General features: G+C 37.3%; 1 protein-coding gene across 2 annotated transcripts in view; it reads left to right on the plus strand.

Moving 5' to 3' along the window:
• Positions 1-213: 213 nt before the first annotated feature.
• Positions 214-20,636, plus strand: part of WWOX (WW domain containing oxidoreductase) — a gene marked incomplete at its 3' end in the record, with an annotated part of 535,942 nt that continues 515,519 nt past the window's right edge. For both annotated transcript variants that reach the window (XM_082319966.1, XM_082319965.1), the window contains exons 1-4: positions 214-347; positions 2,968-3,032; positions 4,298-4,355; positions 5,567-5,745. In XM_082319966.1, coding sequence (XP_082176092.1) covers positions 241-347; positions 2,968-3,032; positions 4,298-4,355; positions 5,567-5,745 — 409 coding nt within the window. In that variant the 5' untranslated portion in view covers positions 214-240. The remainder of the gene's footprint in view (positions 348-2,967; positions 3,033-4,297; positions 4,356-5,566; positions 5,746-20,636) is intronic.

A 20,636-nucleotide genomic window follows, 5' to 3' on the forward strand; every position in this document is an offset into this window, starting at 1 on the left:
CGCAAAACCCACTAGATGGAGGGCGAAGACGCTGTTCAGCCACCGCCCCCGCGGGCTGAGCCTCTCCTCAGCCTCCCGCCCCCTCACCGCCATACGGCGCCGGACTACACTTCCCATGGTGCCCCCGGGCCGCCCCGCCGCGCTATTGGCTGGGCCGGCCGGAAGGGGCGGGGTGACGCGCGGCCGCTGGCAGGCGGCGGCGGCGGCGGCAGTGCGGGGCTGCGCGGAGCGCCCGTCCCAATGGCGGCGCTGAAGTACGCGGGGCTGGAGGACACGGACAGCGAGGAGGAGCTGCCGCCGGGCTGGGAGGAGCGCACCACCAAGGACGGCTGGGTGTACTACGCCAAGTAAGGGAGGGGGGCGAGCACGCCTGGAGCCCTCTGACCGCCCGCCTCTTCGCCCTGGGGCAGCATCTGTGGAGCCGCCGCTGCTGCCCCCTCAGCGCGGCGGGTGGGGGGCAGGAGCCGCCGTTTCCCGCCCTTTACCTCAGGGGCGAGCGGCCGCCGTGGGGCGGCTGAGGCCGGAGCCGCGCTTGGTGGCGGGACCGGTCTCCGTGTGACTCTGTTTCCGCGTGTGGTGCCCTCCTGATTCGTGGGAGCGTTGAGCGTGGGCTGGGCTCTCCCGGCGCCGGCCTCCCCGCGCTGAGCCCCGCGGGTGCCGGCGGCAGCGGGAGCGGAGCGGGCAGGCAGGCGGGCGGGCAGGCAGGCAGGTCTGTGCCGTGCTGCCCGCCGCCGGGCGGAGCCGCGGCCCTCTGCCGCGAGCGGGGGCGACGCTGGAGCAGCTCTGGGCAGCCCTGGGTCCAGGAGTGAGCTGTCCACGGCTGCTGCTGTTGCGGCACGCTTCATGGTTCTGTGGGTAATCTTTATACATATGGGCAGTTGAGCCATACACAATATTGTAGTTTTCTTAGTTTTCCTCCTTGTACACATAGAGAAGAAACAGGTACCAGGGAAGTTAAAAGTTATAAATGCTCTCCCTCAGCTCTTCGGTATACCACAGCTTTGACAAGAGATAAAAATTTGCATTTGGCACCATCTGCTTGTGCCACTCCGAAAATGATTGCATCCTCACCAGTTACAAAAGGGGATGTGCTACAGAGTTAACGAACTTAGTGGAATATATATTTATGTATTTTCTTCTCTCTTGTGGTTTCTGTAACCATGCTGATCTTGGAGTCTGTTTCAGTCTGTTTAAAGCTGCAAGATTTATTCCCTTCCACAAAAAGGGGGAAAAGTATAGTGTATTCTCACCTGTGGTGAGTTGGCAGCTTCTTCCCAAGTTCTGGTTTACAAACACCTGACGGAATGCTTTAGTTTAGCCGGACTCAGTTTATAAACACTGTAAATTCTCTCTAGATGTTTGTTTTTCTTAGGTCAAGTTTCCGTATATTTCCTTTGACTTCAAAGCTCTTTCAAAAAGGAATTGCTTGGTGAAAGTAGCAAACCTACAAAATAATAAGATATTACTGAGAGTAGTTTTTACACAAACAAATAATTGAATAGTTCTGGTTTTGTATATCTTTACCAGCTGAAAATCTTGCCCAGTGTGTCTAAATATATTTGGCATGAAGAGGTGTTACACTACTGCTGCCTTTAACATAAGCTGTATATCTGTGACACCTTTTGATATTCTGGAAATTTGTTTTTAAACCTTAGCAACAATATGAACCCTAAACTTAGAAGTAATAGGGTTTATTTGGTTTAAGACCTTTAAACGTCTTCGTGATGAGTTAGGTATGGACACAGTCTGTTACTGAAGCTTGGTGGGCATGCTTTTATTTGTCAGGCTATGGTAATTATGGTTATGTATCTCACATCAGAAAGGAACTCAGGATCTTTTATCTTCAGTGTATGATTGTCCTGAAGTTCAAGTGCTACTGCAAGTCACACAGATGTACTTATTTAGTCTCAGACCACCAGCTGCGATTCTTGTAATACAGTGTGCTGTCACTGTGGGCTAACTGCATGATTATTATAATGAGGAAAAGTTGCTTATGTTGTGTGTAAATTGCTGTTGGTACTAAATCTGTAGTTTAGTGGTTATTTGTGTCGGTTATTCAATAATGTTGTTAGTCTTTATTTCATACTTGGGCAGTTATCAATTTGGACACAGTAATCCCTGCCTGACTCTTAATCTAAAAACTTGGTTATTATTTTAAAATAGTTAATGAAAGATAAGATTTTAATATCCAACCTGATTTCAGCACTTGGGGTATTTTAAGACCTTGTTTATATGTACATCACTTTGCTTATTAGTCTGTAGTGCTGAAAACCTTATGATAGAGTATATTAAGTCTGTGATTTAAGCAATTAAAGTCTGAATTGGAAGAAGGGATGTGATACCATTATCACCCATATTAAATAAATAGTCTGCTAGTCAAGGCCTTTGGATAAACTTATCTGTCCAAGCTGCAATTGCTTATGTAGAAATCCAGACTTATTTACCTTACAGCTTGCAAATCAATATTATTAGACAAGAATTTTAGAAAGGTGTTTTTGTTATTTGAAAACTTCCTAACAATATTGCTACTAGTTTCTGATAAATTCTTTTCTTGCTACTTTCTTCCTTTTTCCTGTGAAGGATCACCATCTTTTTGAGACAGTTTGAGTCTCTTAATGTTGTTCTTTATTCTGCATTTTCTTTCTTCTCATTGTAAGCAACAAAACTTCGATTGGAACTCAAACATGTATTTGAATTTTTACAGACTCTTATGCTCTCTGGTTAGTTACTTTTCTTTCAGAACTGTGGCGATATGGAAGCCTGATAACTTCTAACAGCAGTTTTGACTGTTCTTAAACAAGAGATTGACATGTTTGGTTTTTTGTGGAAGAAAAGCCATTTTCTGAACTGTATTTAAAAAAAAAAAGTAGTTAAACTGTGTTTACTGTATGAAAAAAACAATTTTGGATTACATAAAAAAATTATTAGGCAATTTTTAAAAAATCTTAAACTTTTGTTTTCCTACAGCCACCTGGAAGAAAAAACACAGTGGGAACATCCTAAGTCTGGGAAGAGGAAACGTGTTGCAGGAGGTTTGTGTTAAGCTTTTGTAAGGAACTGAACCTGTGTTACAAACATCAGTTGGATTTTGCGCAGGAACTAGATCTCATTTTGATCTTCTAGTTGACACTAATCACCTGGGCAAACTGAGCTTGCAAAATACAGCTGATTTCAGTGGGGTGTTACCTATGCGATTGTTGTCTGTGTAGAGTGATCATGTTGCAGTTTTCTGGGTTTATTGTATTGCTCCATAAAGCCAAAGTACTGATTCTGGGATAAAGGGATTGTTTTACTGCGGCTTGTAAAGCATATAGTCAAAGGCTGGAATTATCTGATTGGGTTCTGATATCCTGGTGTCCATCAGATAATATTTATAGTTGGATTATATTCTTTAAAGAATATATTTGAGCAAAGAATATCCCTGGCACAGAAGGAAGTCCCATTAGTTTTAATTTTACTTGTTTTCCCTAACCCAATTGAATGTTTGTGCCAGAACAGAAGACAGCCAATGTTGCAGGACACTTCCAAAGGTATACGACTTCTTAAGGACCTTGGATCAGTGCCTTAAATTAGATCTTCCCAGAAGCTTCTATATGGCATACGTAGGGGTACTGTACTGTTGGCAAGCAGTATTTCTTTTGGCATTGGTAATGTGACTGTAACTAATTGGAATGTTTTCAGTAGATTTTGAGCCAATTGAATTATAATTGAATACTTTTCAGCCAGCATTAGAAACACTGGGAATGTTATCTGTTAAGTACTTCCATAGGGTCTTCTATAGAAGAATTTATTTTGTAAAGATTTGTTGTTTTTGTTCATCTGTCCTTCCAACGTATCCCATACCCACTTGAAGGTTATGATCTTCCAATTTTTCGTATGTGTTACATGTAACTTTTCCTACATTTAGTTCAATGTTTTTTCCTATTTACTTTATCAGGGATAGATACTAAACTGCGTGTGATATAGACGTGTATGTACTAGGAAGCATGGTTGCATTTTGCCAGTTTGTGCTATAACATGAAATAATCTTTATAAAGAATTTTTAGATTATACTTAGTATGCTAGTCATTACAGTTGTGCCAGATCTCCTGTATGTTGTACTCTTATTAGAGAGCAGTTGCGTGTGATTAGGGAAGCAATCCTTCTTTCAAGTTCCAGTATTCAAGTGCAGCAGGTAGCTGCATTATGTACGGAAATAATGCAGAATTTTGCCACCTCTGTCTGAGAATTCACTTAAGCTTCAAATCTGAGTGTACTCTAATGCCTGCAGAAAGATGATGTTTTATGTATTTCCTAGGTCTGCCATATGGATGGGAGCAGGAGACTGATGAAAATGGACAAGTCTATTTTGTAGAGTAAGTATGTCAAAATGTAGAATATGGACAAGTAGGACAACTGTGTTTCATGTTACGTAGCCTTTTTGAATCACGATACTGTGACAGTATCAGCTGGAAAGACAAAGAAATTAATAAGTACAACTTCAGAATCCATATGCAGATATTACAGTTGTAGCAGTGTCTAAGCACCTGTTTGTGGTTTTGTGAATTCTTCCACGTGCACAGAAATACTAGCATGGGTGGCAGATTGAAGCGGCTTGAATAGCCACATCTCAAAGTGTGAGCTGACCCTCAGGCAATATTTATGTAGGCTCATTTTGTTTGTATACCTTTATGAATAAACTCTGTACATATAACTTTGAAAACATATCCAGAACTTCATGGCTGATTGTTAATGTTGCAGTAGTGCTTTAAATGTACAAGACGAAAACAAAATTGCTGCAGCTCTGACTGACTTGCAATCTAAAGTACAGAAAAAAAACAGGACAGGGATTGAGCTAGCAAAGATTTTTAGAAAGGTAAGGGAGGAGGAGGTTCTCAGAAGCAGAAGGAAATTTCTGGGAACATTTCCTTTTGTATCTTTTCAATGGCACGGTCAAAATGGGATAGCTATCTTAAATTTACTTGGCAGAATGAAGAGCATTCACAGGCCAAAATAGTAAGTGTAGCCTCTCTGCCCTATAATTAAGGGTTGAAGACTGAAAGTTGTTGCTTAGTGTCTTTCTGATCATTGTCTGAAGAAAACTAAAACTCCATTTCAGAAAGGTGAGCCTGACCCAAATCCTGCCATTTGCTGAGCTGATGTGAAGCTAATTGTTTTCAGTTGTTTAAGAAAAAAAGTACTGAGCTACATTTCTCATTGGTGTATTGTTTCAAGGGGGTAGTGTAGGCCCCTTTCATAGAGCTCCTAAGAGAACATGATCTTCCCTAATATAGTAAGATTTTTCCCGTGACAAAATTCTGCCTTCTATGTCAGGGGTTCGCATGAAGTTCACAATGGCGTTGTGAAGTAAGTGAATACAGTTAATAATGCATGCTGTCACAATTGGAAAAATGGTTGATAAAAGAAGTAATTGGGATCATTTTAACAAAACTGAAAAAAATAGTTTGATTTTTGGGAATTTAAATAATCCACTGGAATTGTACACAACAGTGGCTGAAATACATTTAAAATCTAAATGCAGAGTACAGAAGGGTCAAAGCAGTTGAATATTTGTGTTCTTTTGCAGCCATATAAACAAAAGGACTACTTACCTTGACCCAAGACTGGCCTTTACAGTTGAAGACAATCCAGTAAAACCTACTACCAGACAAAAATATGATGGGAACAGTACTGCAATGGAAATACTCCAGGGTCGTGACTTGAGTGGAAAAGTGGTTATAATCACGGGAGCAAATTCAGGAATAGGTAGGTTAACATTACACATAAGGTAAAATATGGCAATCTTTATCTTACAGGCTACTTTGACATCTGTTGTTGTTTAAATACCTGTGTACTTTGGGTATTCAAACTTGGTTTGCATTATATCCATATAAAACCTCTAGTTAGAAAACTTTTTTCAGGTTTGTGTAATGCTTTTTGAAAAAGTGTGGAGAATTTGCAGCTTTGAGGAGAGCCACAGGAAAAATATCAAGTCTGAAACAATTGATTTTTGTCTAGAAAAGTATTGATGGAGGCATTTTACATTGTGTAAATACGGAAAGGATGGCTGTGAAAGGGAAGTTTCTTTTATCATCTTGGTGGCTAGGACAAGGAGTAAGGTTTGTATGGCTGGAGGGGAGTTCTGATAAAGTATTCAGAAAAACTTTCTAATGGCAGCAAGTAAACTCAGGTAAAGATTTTCCAAGGAGGTTGTGGAATTTTTATCTCTGAAGGTGTTTTCAAGTCAACTTGGTGATGAACTTGTGTCAGAATGTCATATTTGATGCTCCTTTAGGGCAAAAAAAAAAAAAAGGTTTATGACCTTTTGAAATCCCTGTTAGTTGTATTTTCTAGCAGGTTCATAAATCCTTTTAGACGCTCAGCTTGTTTAGGTATCTGTTACATAGCATTACTTCTATAGTGGGTGAGTATTTGAGAGATTCTAATTAGCTGCTTTTGTTTCATTTTATAATGAAGCTTTGGTGCTTAGGGGCTTTGCCTTTCTTCTCAGAAGACAGGATTTCTTCTCCAACTTAATTTGCTAGGCTGTTTGAAGTTTCACTCAGCAACCTGCGCAGGGCATGTCTTTTTTGTGGCTTAAATTTGTGGAGGAGTCACAAATATTAAAACACTGGTGTAGTTTGGTGTTATATTTGAACTTTTTTGGTAAATGAGGGGATCTACTGAAATCCTAGATGACTGTTAATCTTTTGTTCCCTTTTGTGGTTTGCATTTTTCTTTATGGTGGGATTACATCAATGTTGAAAGAGTCCTTACGCAAATGATTTTGTGTCTTTTTTTTAGTGCAGGATCTTGACTTAAATGCATTTATGAGGACATTGGAAAACCTTGGAGATGTTCTGGAAAATGGGTTAATAGCAGGACTTATCACTCTGAATTCTCTTCGTCTTAACACTCCCTTAAATAATGAAGAGGTAATCTCACATGAGTCAGATGAAGAGTTTAGAGCTTTATTGTGGCTTGCAATTTAAGCATTAACAGCACATGTCCTGCTGTCATTGCATGATATGCTACTACAGATTGGTATTGCAGTTAGGGCAGCAAGTGTTGTACTTACCTGTCTCATTGAGGAATTTGTGTTTTCTAGTAAGGTTTACATTCCAGATTCTTCATACAGCATGTCTTTACATTGCACTCAGCAGTAGAATTTGCTTTGTATGCAACTGTGCAGTCTCAGAACATTTAAGGACTACCTGGACTCAAATGATTTGCCTTCAGCAGTAGAAGAGCTACCATTCAGACTTGCTGAATGAGCTGAAAGTGCTTCATGTATGGCAAAAGATTAATCCAAGATGTATGATGCTTTTGTCAAGATTTTTTTCCCCCTGTTTCTCCCTTAGTTTATAATCTGGATTGATCACAAGTGAGCATATCCTTGCACCAGAGCTTCTTTGCTTGTGACATATATACACAGATTATATATACACATATATACTTTCTTGATTTCTGTTAGGTGAGAGCAGGACATTGCCCCTGGTCAGAAGCATACCAAGAAGAGTGGGAACGTTAGTGAAATAAGCCTTGGGCTCGTCCCACTATATGAGGTTAGGACATAAGGAGTCCATAACTATGAAGGAGATGTATCAAATATGTGATTAAGGTGGTGTTATGGCCTACATAACTCAAAACTCTTCTATACCGTGTTGCATTACCTGCATACCTCAGCAGGTTGAGGGAGGTGATTTTGTCCCTCTATTCTGCTCTGGTGAGACCCCACCTGGAATACTGTGTCTAGCTCTGGGATCCTCAGTACAAGAAGGACATAGACCTGTTACAGAAGGTCTAGAGGAGGGACACAAAAATGATCAGAGGGATGGAGCACCTCTGCTATAAGGAAAGACTGAAAGAGCTGCGGTTGTTCAGCCTGGAGAAGAGAAGGCTGCGGGGAGACCTTATTGCAGCCTTTCAATACTTAAAGGGGGCTTATAAGAAAGATGGGGACAGACTTTTTAGGAGGGCCGATAGCAATAGAACAAGGGGTAATGGTTTTAAACTAAAAGAGGGTAGATTCAGACTAAATATAAGGAACAAATTTTTTATGATGAGGGTAGTGAAACACTGGAATGGGTTGCCCAGAGAGGTGGTAGATGCTCCATCCCTGGAAACATTCAAGGCCAGGCTGGATGGGGCTCTGAGCAACTTGATCTAGTTGAAGATGTCCCTGCCCATGGCAGGGGGGGTGGACTAGATGACCTTTAAAGGTCCCTTCCATCCCAAAGCATTCTATGATTCTATGATTTAATATTGCTATAGTCCTAGGCTTTGTGTCTGATACTACTTACCAATTGCCATGGAGCATGGATTAAGGAGAAAGCAGTTCTTGGGTTTATGCTTCTTATGTAATCTATGTTCTTTTTTCCTAGCTCTAAGGGCTAGAGAAAGGGTATCTCTCTAGAGAGAGGATACAATCTGAGCTGGGCTCGTGCTGGTTATGACTTCTGATTGACCTGTTTGATGGAGAAAAACAAGATTCAAATTCCTTGGTGTTGTGTGAGGGGAATGCTCCCCTTTGGCATTGGCTAATAGTGTTCTTGTCCAATTAATTTGGACATAATTGGCAGAATTTGAAGTTTTCTTGAAACTCTGTTGTCTGAGTCTTTAAAATATATCAGTCTTAGCTTAACTCCTAGCCATGCTTTGTGACTCTTGGCAAATTGCTTTGAATGTGTCAGTGTCATGTCATGGATTGCAGTGTAGAGATCACTGTGAGCTTTAGTATGTCTACACAATTCTTTGGGACTGATGTGGAAATACTAATTAGCTGGGTCAAGTAGAGTCTTACCAGTTTTGGAGCTTATTCCCCAGTTATATTAGGATTTCAGTGCTGTGCTCCACTTTCTATTGTAGATACTGCTTTTAAACTTTCTGTGTATTTTGGAGGTAGTACTTCCTTCCCTGAGTATTTTGAGAAGTAAACAATTACTGTGTTTTCAGAACACTAACATGCTCTCTTTAAGAGGTTAGCGTAAATATTTCCAAGGAAATATTGCTGTCTGTTAAGTAGAAAGTGATTGAAAAAGAATGGATTACTTGTTGAACATTTGTACTTAATAATGTAAAAAAAGATCACTCAGCCCTTTCATTGTTGTCAAAATTAGTTTCAATGGTGTATTTGAAACTAGCTTTATGGTATCTGTACATTTGTTGAGAAATTTCTCATTTTAAGATGGGTAGAACAAAGATCAAAGTGTGGTAGACTGCAATCTATGAAAATGCAGAATGCATTTGCAATTACAGCATTGCTGGATGCTCAAGATAAAGTTTGGAAAATGCTGAGAATCCCTTGAAAGATGGATGAACATAGAAGTTATTTTTTTATTTGTCCTTATACACCGCTTTAAGATAGCAAAGTTAAAAACAGATCAACAAAGATGGAATGATATGTTAATTGCCTTTGTTTGTGAATCTAATACAGGGAATCCAACATAATTTGCCAGGAATATTTTTTTTTTTCTCATAGTTGAAAAAATCTTCTTAGCTTCTGAAAAATAGAGATGCTTACTCAAGTACTGAGGGAGTACTTTGGATGACTTTAGCAGTGGTAGAGTTTTAGTGGTATCACACATACTGGCTTCTCAAACATTACTTCATTGCCATTAATTTCTCTTAACGTGTCTGTCTTAACATCTGCTGTGTGGTGGTTCTTTTCATTACTGATTAGGAATATGGACTGTAAGAATTTCCTATATTACATATCCACTTTCTTAACTTAGTCCTTAAAATTGCTGCGAAAAGTGTGTGTGTGGGGAAAAAAGTACTAAAAAAATTAGATTTATAAACACTTCATTAGTTTTCATTAGCAACTTGGAAAAGGTTAATGAATTATTCTGTTCTTACAATATAGAGAAATCATAGCAGATCAAGAGTTATTAGTATTTTTACTTTGGAAGCTTCTTCTTCCGACAGTGCAGTCCAAATAGTCTTTGGATTTTTATCTCGTCTGTTTTTTAAGCTCAATCAAAATTTTAGTCTGAGTATCGCATTAGAAGTTCAGGTGACTTTTGGTCATGGTAAAGCTGGTGTAATAAAAAGAAATAAGACTGACTTACTGAACAGTTTAGTCCTGTTGCATCAATCCTTCTGGTTTTAAAAACTTACTGTTCTATGTACATTTAAACATGAGTAGCGGAAATTGTCAGTTTGTTCTCTTAAAGTCAGTAAGACTTATTCCACTGTGAGGAATTAAAGATAGTGTGCAGTTTTGTGTGTGTGTTTTTTTTTTTTTGTTTGATGTTGAGACCTTTAAAATAAAACAGTTAGGTTACAGAGAAAATACTTAGCATGGTTCTTGTATGAATAAAGTCGTACTTTCTAATTTTTCCACTAGAGGGCTGTGTTGCTCTTTGAAAATACTAAACAAAAGAGACCTGGTGCTTTTTCCTGGTTTTGGTAAATGTTCCTGTAATTTTGTTGTTTGTGTTCTTAATTATTAGGGCTAGAATCCAAAATTTAAAAAAAAACAAAAACATGTCAGCTGTTCATCTAGGTTTAATTTTATAAAAAGATGTGGTATTTTCAACTGCATCTGTAAGCAATCTCCTCAAATCAAACAATTTTTTTTTTTTAAGGAGTATTACTTGGTTTTAATATCAGGGAGACAGTTGTGTAGCTAATGTGATTTTTCTATGACTTGTATAAATATTGCTGTCTGTTTTTAAGATTCATATAGCTATACGACCTTGAAACGACATGTTCTGTTTTCTGTATCGGGTGCAGTTGCATCTAACCTATTGTGACTGCTAGAGTATGCATGAGTAGCGAAATGTAAGTAGTATTGCAGTATATTATGGAAGAGCAAAATGTGTATGTTCTGTGCAGTAAGGCAGATTCCACAAAGTAGGGTTTTTCTTAATGCTTTTCCAAGATTTTTATCACGAAACTGTATTGATAATCACAACCAAACCATTGCTCAAACTGCAATTCTAATTTTTCTGCTATATGAAGGTCAAAAGAAATCTGTTAATTGCTTTTGTAAGGGAAGCCCAGAACAAGCACAAATTATCTCAAGAAAATGAAAATCACTTTTGGCTTTGAGCAGCTTAATTTTTTTCAAATACTGAAGAAAATACAGAAGCTTCAGTCATAATGTGGTTCGCTATATTGCTTTTCTTGATTATGTTTTACCAGAGTAAAGCATGTAATTTTATAATTGTGGAAATGTTTTAGATTATTTCTTCAAAATAATTGTCGGTTAGTGTTTGGTTAAATGGAATTCTTTTTTTTTTTTCTTTTTTTTTTTTTCCCTAGCACTTTTATTGCTATGCAATGTGAAGAGGCCTTAGCCAGGAGAAAAGTTGTATATTAGGTACTATCAATCAATACTTAAAAGACGAGTCACTGCTCCAGTGAGCTGTTGGTCTGCATATACTTCCGGTGTGAGAAGTTACCATATTTCTTGTACACAACTTCAGTATTAGCAACTTCTGTCGTACTGATGCAAAAGGTTGGGAAACATGCTTATAGTTTATTGCAATTAAACATCTGCTTTATGATTTAAAAAGTTGTTTTGAATAACTGGCCCTTTAATTTATAAATGATAAACAGAAGTTTTTCTGTTTTATTCCTTTCTCTCATAGCTTTTTTTCGCCTGATGACTCTATTGGTGTACTCTGTTTTAAGTGTGGAAAACTAGCTTGACATAGTTAATAGTAAAAAATGGTTATTGCAAAACTTGTGCAAGTTAGATCGTAGCATATCACTTAGGTTTTTAAACTCTAGAAGTCTGATTAAGTTACAGCTAAAAATGATTAGTAAATTTTAGTAGAAGATGACATGTTTCATTAAAACCTGTTTTTACAAACAAAGGAAATGCAAAGCAACCTGCTTTTTTTTCTCTTAACTACTAACATACAGTTAGCAGCTATATTGTTTCATTCTTTGTTTTTAAATTGATTTATGCTACACCCATGGCTGATTTGCATCCCTTAAACAAATGTAGCCAACACTTGAGGATCAGGTGTATGAAATCAGGGGAAGAGACTTACAGCTAAAACTCTGTTCTGAGCTCAACTATCAGAATAGAGCCTATGCAGCTTTTGAAATACATTGTATATTTAATGAGCTGTATTCCCAGTATCAAATGTCATAGTTAATTGCAGTGAGGGTTTGTATATGTACACAAACATAACTGAACATTGTGAAACTGTAGAAGGTAACATTTTGACAATGGGTAACTTGATAATTTACTTGGTATTAATCATCATGGTAACATGTAGATGATTAGATTTTGTTCACACATGGTGGTGCTTTTGTGATAAATACAAATTAGGTAGCTCTACAATTTATCATGTGCCTTTCACTGTATCACCTGCACCTAATTCAGAAATCTCTCTCATATGGGACATTATTTGAACACTTAACATCTGTAGGCAATGTAGAATGGCTACCCCTCTTAAATTATTCTGTTCCCAAAATACTAGAAACTTTTCTGTCTCCCTTACTAGAAAAAAACAGTAAAGTTTCAGTGGTCTAGTATGTGGGATTAACTGTGTTAATTGCAGGACCAATAGCATCCAAGATCTGATACTGTCAAGTGGAAATATAACTTTAAACTATTGGAAAGCTAGGAATCTCTCTTTTCAGTAAGCATACAGTGCTTACTTTAATTCAGAAAGATCCCGAGATATTTGTTTTTCGTCATTGTTTTACTGTGTTAAAAAAAACCCCAACAACTTCTTTTTGGTAGCTTTTTACTTTTTTCTGTTTATCAAAGGAGTGTAAAAAAAATAAACCTGTACATAAACGATACAATACACATGGCCAGACTGCTGTGCTTTGACTGTGCGCTTTTGTGCTTCATACTGGCAGAAGCTAATGAAAGTTTGTTTTATTGGGGGAGTGACACATTGCATAGCTTCAGAATTTCTGGATTCCTGATTTCTGAGCCGTTGTTTCTGTATGTTGTGTAGTAGTGTTTGAGCACTTCCTATATTAGTATTGTTCTGAAACTTTCTTGTAGTTAAAAAGCTGAATCTACCTTCAGAGCCTTGATAAAGGCAGGTGTGGTTAACCTTTGTTGCATTTCTTATGCCAATTGAGTAATAGCTAATTGAGTCAAGGCTATTTAAGCTGCTGCCCATAAGAGGAGCAAAATTAAACCTCCTAAAACTTCTCTAAATTTCTCATGAAGATCATTTAAGGTTTCTGATAGATGCTGGCTAGCTTTCACCACTATGCCTTAAATCTGTTGGCAATGGAGAGAGATGAAATGTATGATGAAAAAGAACACCTTTACTTCTTAAGAAATCAAAAATTGACTGCTCTGTACCTGCAGAGAAGAGAATTTTGTGAATGTGGGGAACTATTCTAGTTGCAGAAGTTACTGAGATTATTTGTGGGTGACATAGCGTTTCTACCGAGGCTGGCTTTATCGGCCTTCACAAAGAAGGTAACATTTGCTGAGTCCTAATTAGACCAGTGAATGATCTCATTTAAGTCAAACTCAGATCATATGGGAGGAATAAAACAGACCTTACAAATACCATTGAGGACTCTCGTTTTAATAGTACTAGTCTGACTGTATTAAATATGTTCATTGTCTTTCACTTTATTGCATGAGTTTGGTGGTCTAAGCCCACAGATGTTTGTCTGAATCTGTCAGTAAGGAATTGCTCAGCTCTATTTTTGAGCTAGATTGCAAATTTTCCTTGAAAAATGTGCAAATTTTTCTTTGAAAGCACAAAGTGTATTTTCTAATTTCTCTTGTCTGTTTCCAGATGAAATAGTATTTAAAGGTTATAAAACTGGCAGGACCTCTACAAAGGAACTGCTCAAGATAGTCCTCTGTTTCAGATTTGTTTTATGATTTCTTGTATGGTTTTGGTATTTTTCTTATGCTGTAACACCTGAATTTTGTCAGCCTTGAAAAAAATCAGTCTGTTTTTGTTGGATAGTTTGTTTTGGAAAAAAAAATCTTTAAGAGAAAATACATCTGGTTTTGGTCTATATTGTTATTTTTCTCAATTCTTTTCATATGTTAACTTTTCTCGAAGATTTCTAAGTGTAAACTTCTTTTTTGTATGTTTTATTATGATGGATAAATAGCAAGGTGTTTGCTTTCCAGTAATTGTCTATTATTTGCAGCCCATTTTCTTATGAGAGCAGAAAAAAGGGATGTGACATGGAGGAGCAAGCTTGTGATAATGCTTCTTGAATGGTCTTTTCCTAACTATCTAGATCTTTTCTGCAATTTAGTGAAGAGTGTTGTCTGAATCAAAATTAGTTTTCATAAATGCATGAATTCCTGTGGATTAATAAGTTGAAACTTGTGCCTGTTTTTATTAAGAAGAATTTCTGTAGGTAACTCTGTTGTAGCTTGATGGTGCAGAGGGAAGTACTGGGGTTTTGCTAACGGGATGCATCTTTCCTTCTCGCTAAACCAGCATAACTTGTGGTGAACGAACTATTACAGCCTTTGCACAGTTGTATGTTTTCATGCTGGAAGTGTTTCACATGTGGAGAACTGAAGTGGATATTATTTATGGAGGTTTGGGTTCAAAGCTTATTGCGAGGCAGACAAAAAGATCAGCAATATATAACCTTGGATTATTTTTCTTGGCCAAGTCCTAGCTGTCCCTGAGATTGTTTTCATGGGATACTTTTGTATTTATTTGGCTTTTAAAAGTATGAAAGAGTTGTTCCTTGATGTATATCTTAATTTTTTTGTGAATTGTAGACTCCATGTATCACATGTTTCACTATTATAAGTATATGTACTATTATTACAATAGTGTGTGTGTATATATATACATATATACTATATACATATACACACTATAATATATATTATAATAGTATATAGATATATAGATATATGGTATGTATAGTATATTAACAGAAAAGCATGGTTGGTCTGGGTGCAGCCAGTGTGTGTGTGTGCTTTGCCCTGGTAGAATAAAATAACCTCTCGTGAGAAAAATAAGTTACCCAATAAAAACATCATTTTGCAGATGTAACTTTTACAGCAGCGTCTTCTGCCAGCACAGTTGTGTTGTTTAGGGACTGTTTTGTTGCCATCCTTTGCCAGCAAAACTGTGGCAATGAAGGCTTGGTTTTAAGCCCTTTTAAAATGTGATTGGGTGGGGAAGGTGGGGGGAAAAAATAATCATCCTTCAGCCTAATACAGGTTGGTATTGTATATGCAGCTATGTATTTTAGTTTCATGTTGTTACTCTGGCTTCAGCAGACTTACTCATTGTCTTGAGAAACACCTGCTTGCCTAATGAAGAATTCATGGGAAAAGTAATGCCAAAGAATGAAAGGCTGCATTTTTTAAGTCCTGTGATCCACGTGCTGTGGACCAAACTTGGCATCGATTATCTTAAACCGCATGACGAGCCCTAGCATAAAAATGTTGATATTTGTATAGGACTTCAGTTGTTTGCTTCTTACTTAAACACGCCTTAAAAAACAAACTTACACTTTGCTGATTTTTTTGGGATATTTTCTTTGTGGAAGTCCAAAACTGTAGCAGGCATGAATTTTGCTGTACAAGTGTTTTTGGGGAATGGGAAGTAGAGTGCTTTTCTAGGAGAGCCTGGATCTTGCAGGAAATGTATTTTTGGCCAGAGTACATTATCTGGGTAATCGGTATAGAAAAGCATGGTTTATGGCGGGGAATGTGCCTGTGGGGTGGAACTTTCAGCTCATTCTGTTGCGTGATGTTAGTAGCTGTCAGTCAGGGATTAGTACTGATGTATATTGAACAATTGAAAAAAAAAAAAACTCCTAAAAGCTACTATTTTCAAACTTCGAATAATGTTAATAGAAGAGGGTTGTTCTTAATTTACAGTGCTGTATTCTGAAAATTTATAGTAGGTCAAAGTGATTGAGTTTTCCATGAGTGCCATTGCTCTGTTTTAACTCTGGCTTAATATTGTGGAATACTAATATTGCTCTGCTTTACGTAAGGCTCCAACTGTCTACTCGTTACATATTGTAAATATTAAAAGGTCCTTTTGGACTTCTGTAATTTATTTTTCTTATTGAGTAAGCTGAAAATGGTGTCAGATGTTCATACTGCTTTTTCATGTCCTTTTTGATGAATCTATTTATTACTTCTGTAATGAGTAGTACACATGGTTGGTTAGCCAAGTTATTGAACTTCATCAACCTTGGCTGAAATTCACAATGCATGTGAAACTTGTTGTAACATGTAAGAAATTACATCTGGGCTAAAAGGTTCAATAATGATTACTGCTTGTAATGGAATCTTTTCACAAAGGATGAGATTGAGCTATATGCCTGTGTTGTACTTTCTGGTACTCCTTTTGCAGGGGAATAACATATTTGTAGAACAGGAGCCTTCATATGTGGTACGTACTTTCTTGTCTGTTATCTAAGAGTTAAAAAGACTTTTCAATGGGCTGCAATGTAACTTGATTGCTTTTCTGTCTTTTGAAATATTTAGTTTCACAAAGGTTTTTCCTCATTATTTTATGCATATTTCATAGTCCAGAAATGAAAAGACCTTTTGCATGATTCAGTCTATCTTGCTGCAACATGGAACTCTCTGCATCATCTTGTGTCTTCGTGTTTTGAAAGCTAATTGTGCAGCAAGAGTTGTTTGAATAGTTTCAGCTGTACATTTGTATTTTTTTGGAATGCTTGTTGGATGGTGGCAATGGAAGAGTTTGATAAATGTATACTGTTTTCTAATGACAGTATCTTCTGAGACATCTAGTGACCTTTCTAGATACTGTCAACACTAGTTAGAGCCTAAAGATGTACATTGATGAACATGATGTTCTTGGCTTACCAGCAGAAAATTTCATAGTGAGTACACCTATGCTAAGCAGTAGGGTCACAAGAAGAAAGACTTTTAGTATCTTGTGTCCCTTTCAAACTCCTCACGCTTGATTGTGTCAAGGATTTATAAGGCTTTGAAACTCAAGTTTAAAACAGTAAATCCCTACCAAGGGGGAAGCAAAAGGATGCAGGTAAGAACTTGGGAAGATAAAGATTGAAATCCTGACGGGATTAACAGGAGTCTTGCTACTGACTTCAGAATTAGTGAGGCCAGAATTCTGCCTGAATTATAGAATAGGAAAGTACTGTGAGAAAGAAATTGATCTTGTATTCATCCTAAAGTCTACGATATGCAAACCTTTCTAAAAGACGGTGTATGACTTAGGAAAATAAATATATCAGATGTCACATTCTTTTAATAATTCTCAAAGGAAGACCATAAAAAAACAAAAGTAATTTTGTCTTCTGTGGTGTTTTTTTAATTGATGATATTTGCAATTCTTAGTGTGTGGTCAATAACAGAACTAAGTCTTATGCTTTCCTGTTGTATTTATTTTTCTTCTGCAAGTGAAAGGTTTTGTTTGTTTGTTTCTTCTCCTTTTTCCATTTCTTCTATAGGATTTTCTTTTTACTATGAGAGATCTTTGTAGCCTTCTGTTCAGCTACATAACCTCAGTTTTTCCGTTCTTATAACATCTAGCTGGTTTTGATTTCTTGCTGTACATGGTGGCATTTATACTTTATCTGTTGTTTCAGAAAGCTCCCTGTAAAGCAGCTGGCTTCAAATCTGAATAGTTTTGTAGTAATACACTTTACATTTCTCTCCTTTATTTAAGTATAGTTACATTGGTCACTGTTTCTAAGTTCCTATTCTTAGTTAGTGTCTCCTTTATACTAAAAAACTAGTGAAGTTAGGTTCTCTGATTGTTATCATACTTTCTTGATAGTAGTAATATCTGTGTGAACAAGGAACTGTCACAGTTCAGTTTTGGATATATTTATTTAAATCTTTTGCATGCACTGTGACTTGAGGTTCAGAAAAATGAGTGTTGCTCAGAAATTTTTCATTTTTTCCAGGTTATGTTATCTTTGTAGAAAGTATGTTTGTTGCCTCCTCATTATTTATTCTTTACCCAAGCAGCTTTATCAGCACATTCTCTAATTTGGTTTCCTTTATTTTTGATATCTAAACTCAAGTTCATTAAACTTGTGGGGGCATTTTCCGCTTGTGATGATTAGTCAAAAAGCTGCCTTTGTGCAAAAATTCACTGTTTGTCTAAAAGTTTGCAAGGAGGGTCTCTAATTCTTCTCCAACACAGCTAAACTGAAGAAAACAATATTATGTTGTGTACTTGGAGATCCAGGAACTGTGAGAGGTTCTTATGTTCCTCTTCTGCCACTGGCAAGCATGAGCAGCATTTCTCGCTTCTATACATTTGTACGTTACAGGCATTAACTATGCTACTTAAGATTTTGAGAAATGTGTGATTAGTCTTATTTTACATATGGAGCAACATGTGGCTGCAGTAACTGACCTAAGTTTACAGATTATGTCCATGTCCATATTCCAGTTTAAAGTGCGAGTTGGATTGTTCTGTCACAGGATAAAGTATACTCCTCTGAAAGCTATTCTAATTCTTTAGCAGAAGGAGTAATTAAGCTATGTTAAGAGTAGAAAATATGGCAACTAGAAATATGTAAAGAAAGCTTTTCCAAGAAGTGCTTTGTTTGTTTGGGTCTGTGTCCAGCTGCGAGCAATTGCTGAGGGGTATAAATCTTACTCTTGTTGAAGGATATTTGACTCTGAAGGTAAATTTGGACTATTTTGTGCCTTACTAAGATAAGTGATGAAGAGAACATAAAAATGTTCACGACCTACTTGGCAGCATGCTTTTGGCATCCTGAGTGAATGAGGATTGTGATCTGTGAGAAGGTTTTTTACTGTATCTGTTTCTGAATCTAAGCTGTGGTCAACGGAATAGAGACCTAGACTTCCTGATCCTGTTCTTTGTATCTGGTACTTGAAACACTTGTCTCTTGCAAAACAAAAAGTTATGTATCTAAAATGTAAGGCAGAGATATGCTTCATAATGGTATATGATGTAATTTGATGAATAAATATCACTTACTAGACTTTATACACACAAAGTAATATTTGATCATTTAATTGGGGAACTTGTCACGGACAAGACGGACTGAATATGAGATTAGGAATTGTACAGCCTGATTTTTGTGTGATCTTGAGTGAACTATTCAACACTAGCTTCTGACTATGAGTAGAAGTAATGCTTTTTACCTAATTCACAGTAACGTTGCAAATTGTGACTCGATCTTAGAGTACCGTATCATCACAAAACCAATAGGTTTTAGAAAACGTTTAGTATGCTTGTTCACCCAGCAGTTTGTCCTGTTTTACAGATGTAAGTTTTTGTAGGCATACGGATTTTTGGATTTAACATCCCCCTTCCCCAAACTGGCAAGGCCTATCTTCTTGGAAGATGAAAAAAATTGATATAGAACATGCAGCTGTAATTGGTCATTTGCTATAGAAGATTGTTGTTGTTGAGCTCTTGGGTGGGTTGCTGGTGTTCCAGCTGTTAGCAGGTAGACCTTAAATGTAATCTAAAAAAATACACATTAGTTTTGGTGTGAGAAGACGCATGATATGTTTTTGTGCCCCTCTTGAAAGTGTGGCAAAGAGGTCTGATATTTTTTGCCCGTGACCTTGCGTTATAATTTAATGACTCCTAATTCTTGCTTGTTTTCCATTCTCCTTGCTTTTGTGTGACACTTTTTGTTAATACTGTTCTTATTCTTCATCTTTTGTTTCAGAACTCCATCTCCTGCCTTACTTTGTATGTCGGAACCACATGATGGATCATTTGAGTTACATAACAGCTTCCCACCTCCCTCTTTCCTTCGTAGTTTAAAGTACGCCCAAAAGGTTTGCCAGTTTTGAACCTTGGGAGGTTGGTACCCCTCCTGAATACCATCTAATCCAGAAAAACTAGAATTTAAGGAGGTAACCCAGGACGGTATAAATTCCCAAACCTCCATGTCTTGTTATCTTGCCCTTTGCTAGCTGTCTCTTATCTGCTGTTTTTATTAGCTTGCACTAGAAAGAACAATGAACTGCATCTTCCCCGTATTCAGTTCTTTTCACAGGATCCTGAAATGACTCTTGTATTAAAATCTTTATCTGCTGCTTAACTAAACAAATTGTCTTATCTCATGTTGCCCAAAGACAGAGATGGGTAGTGACTGCCAGAAATCAAGTAGCATTGTTTTAATTTTCGGTCTGCTTATCTATTCCCCCCATGACACAAACTGTGAGCTCTTTAGAACAGGACCTAGCTGTGTATGTTTGATTCTCTAAGACATCTTTTTTTGTAACCTAAATTGTGAGCTGTTTAGGACAGAACCTTGTTTTATTATTTATCTGTAAAATGTCTAGTATACATTTTAAAATATTTCGCTGTTTGTGTAACTGATATAAATAAATATCAAGTTTGTTTTAAGAAAAAATTTGGTCCAATTTATGTTGTAGTAGTTTCTCGGTATCTTTACATAACACTGAGAATTTCTCATGAAATAACTTACGGATTAAAGCTTGGAGGATCTAGCACTTTAGCTGACAGCACAGTATGTCTTTTAATTATTCTGCCTTGGATGAAGTATTCCTCTTTATTAAACTTACTTCTTTTATTAACATTGCACTGTTGTACTTGCCAAAAGGAGATTCAAAACATGCAACTAATTTTTTTGTTATGTTTAATTAGGGCTCAGCTCAGCAGTACAGAAACCTATGATACTGTTGGCTTACAGAAGAACAGAAGCATACTTGAAAAGAAACTAGACAACTTCTGGCTTTTTTCCCCATTTTTGCTTTG

Source organism: Platalea leucorodia (genome assembly GCF_965183815.1).
Source record: "Platalea leucorodia genome assembly, chromosome: 8".
Taxonomy (NCBI): domain Eukaryota; kingdom Metazoa; phylum Chordata; class Aves; order Pelecaniformes; family Threskiornithidae; genus Platalea; species Platalea leucorodia.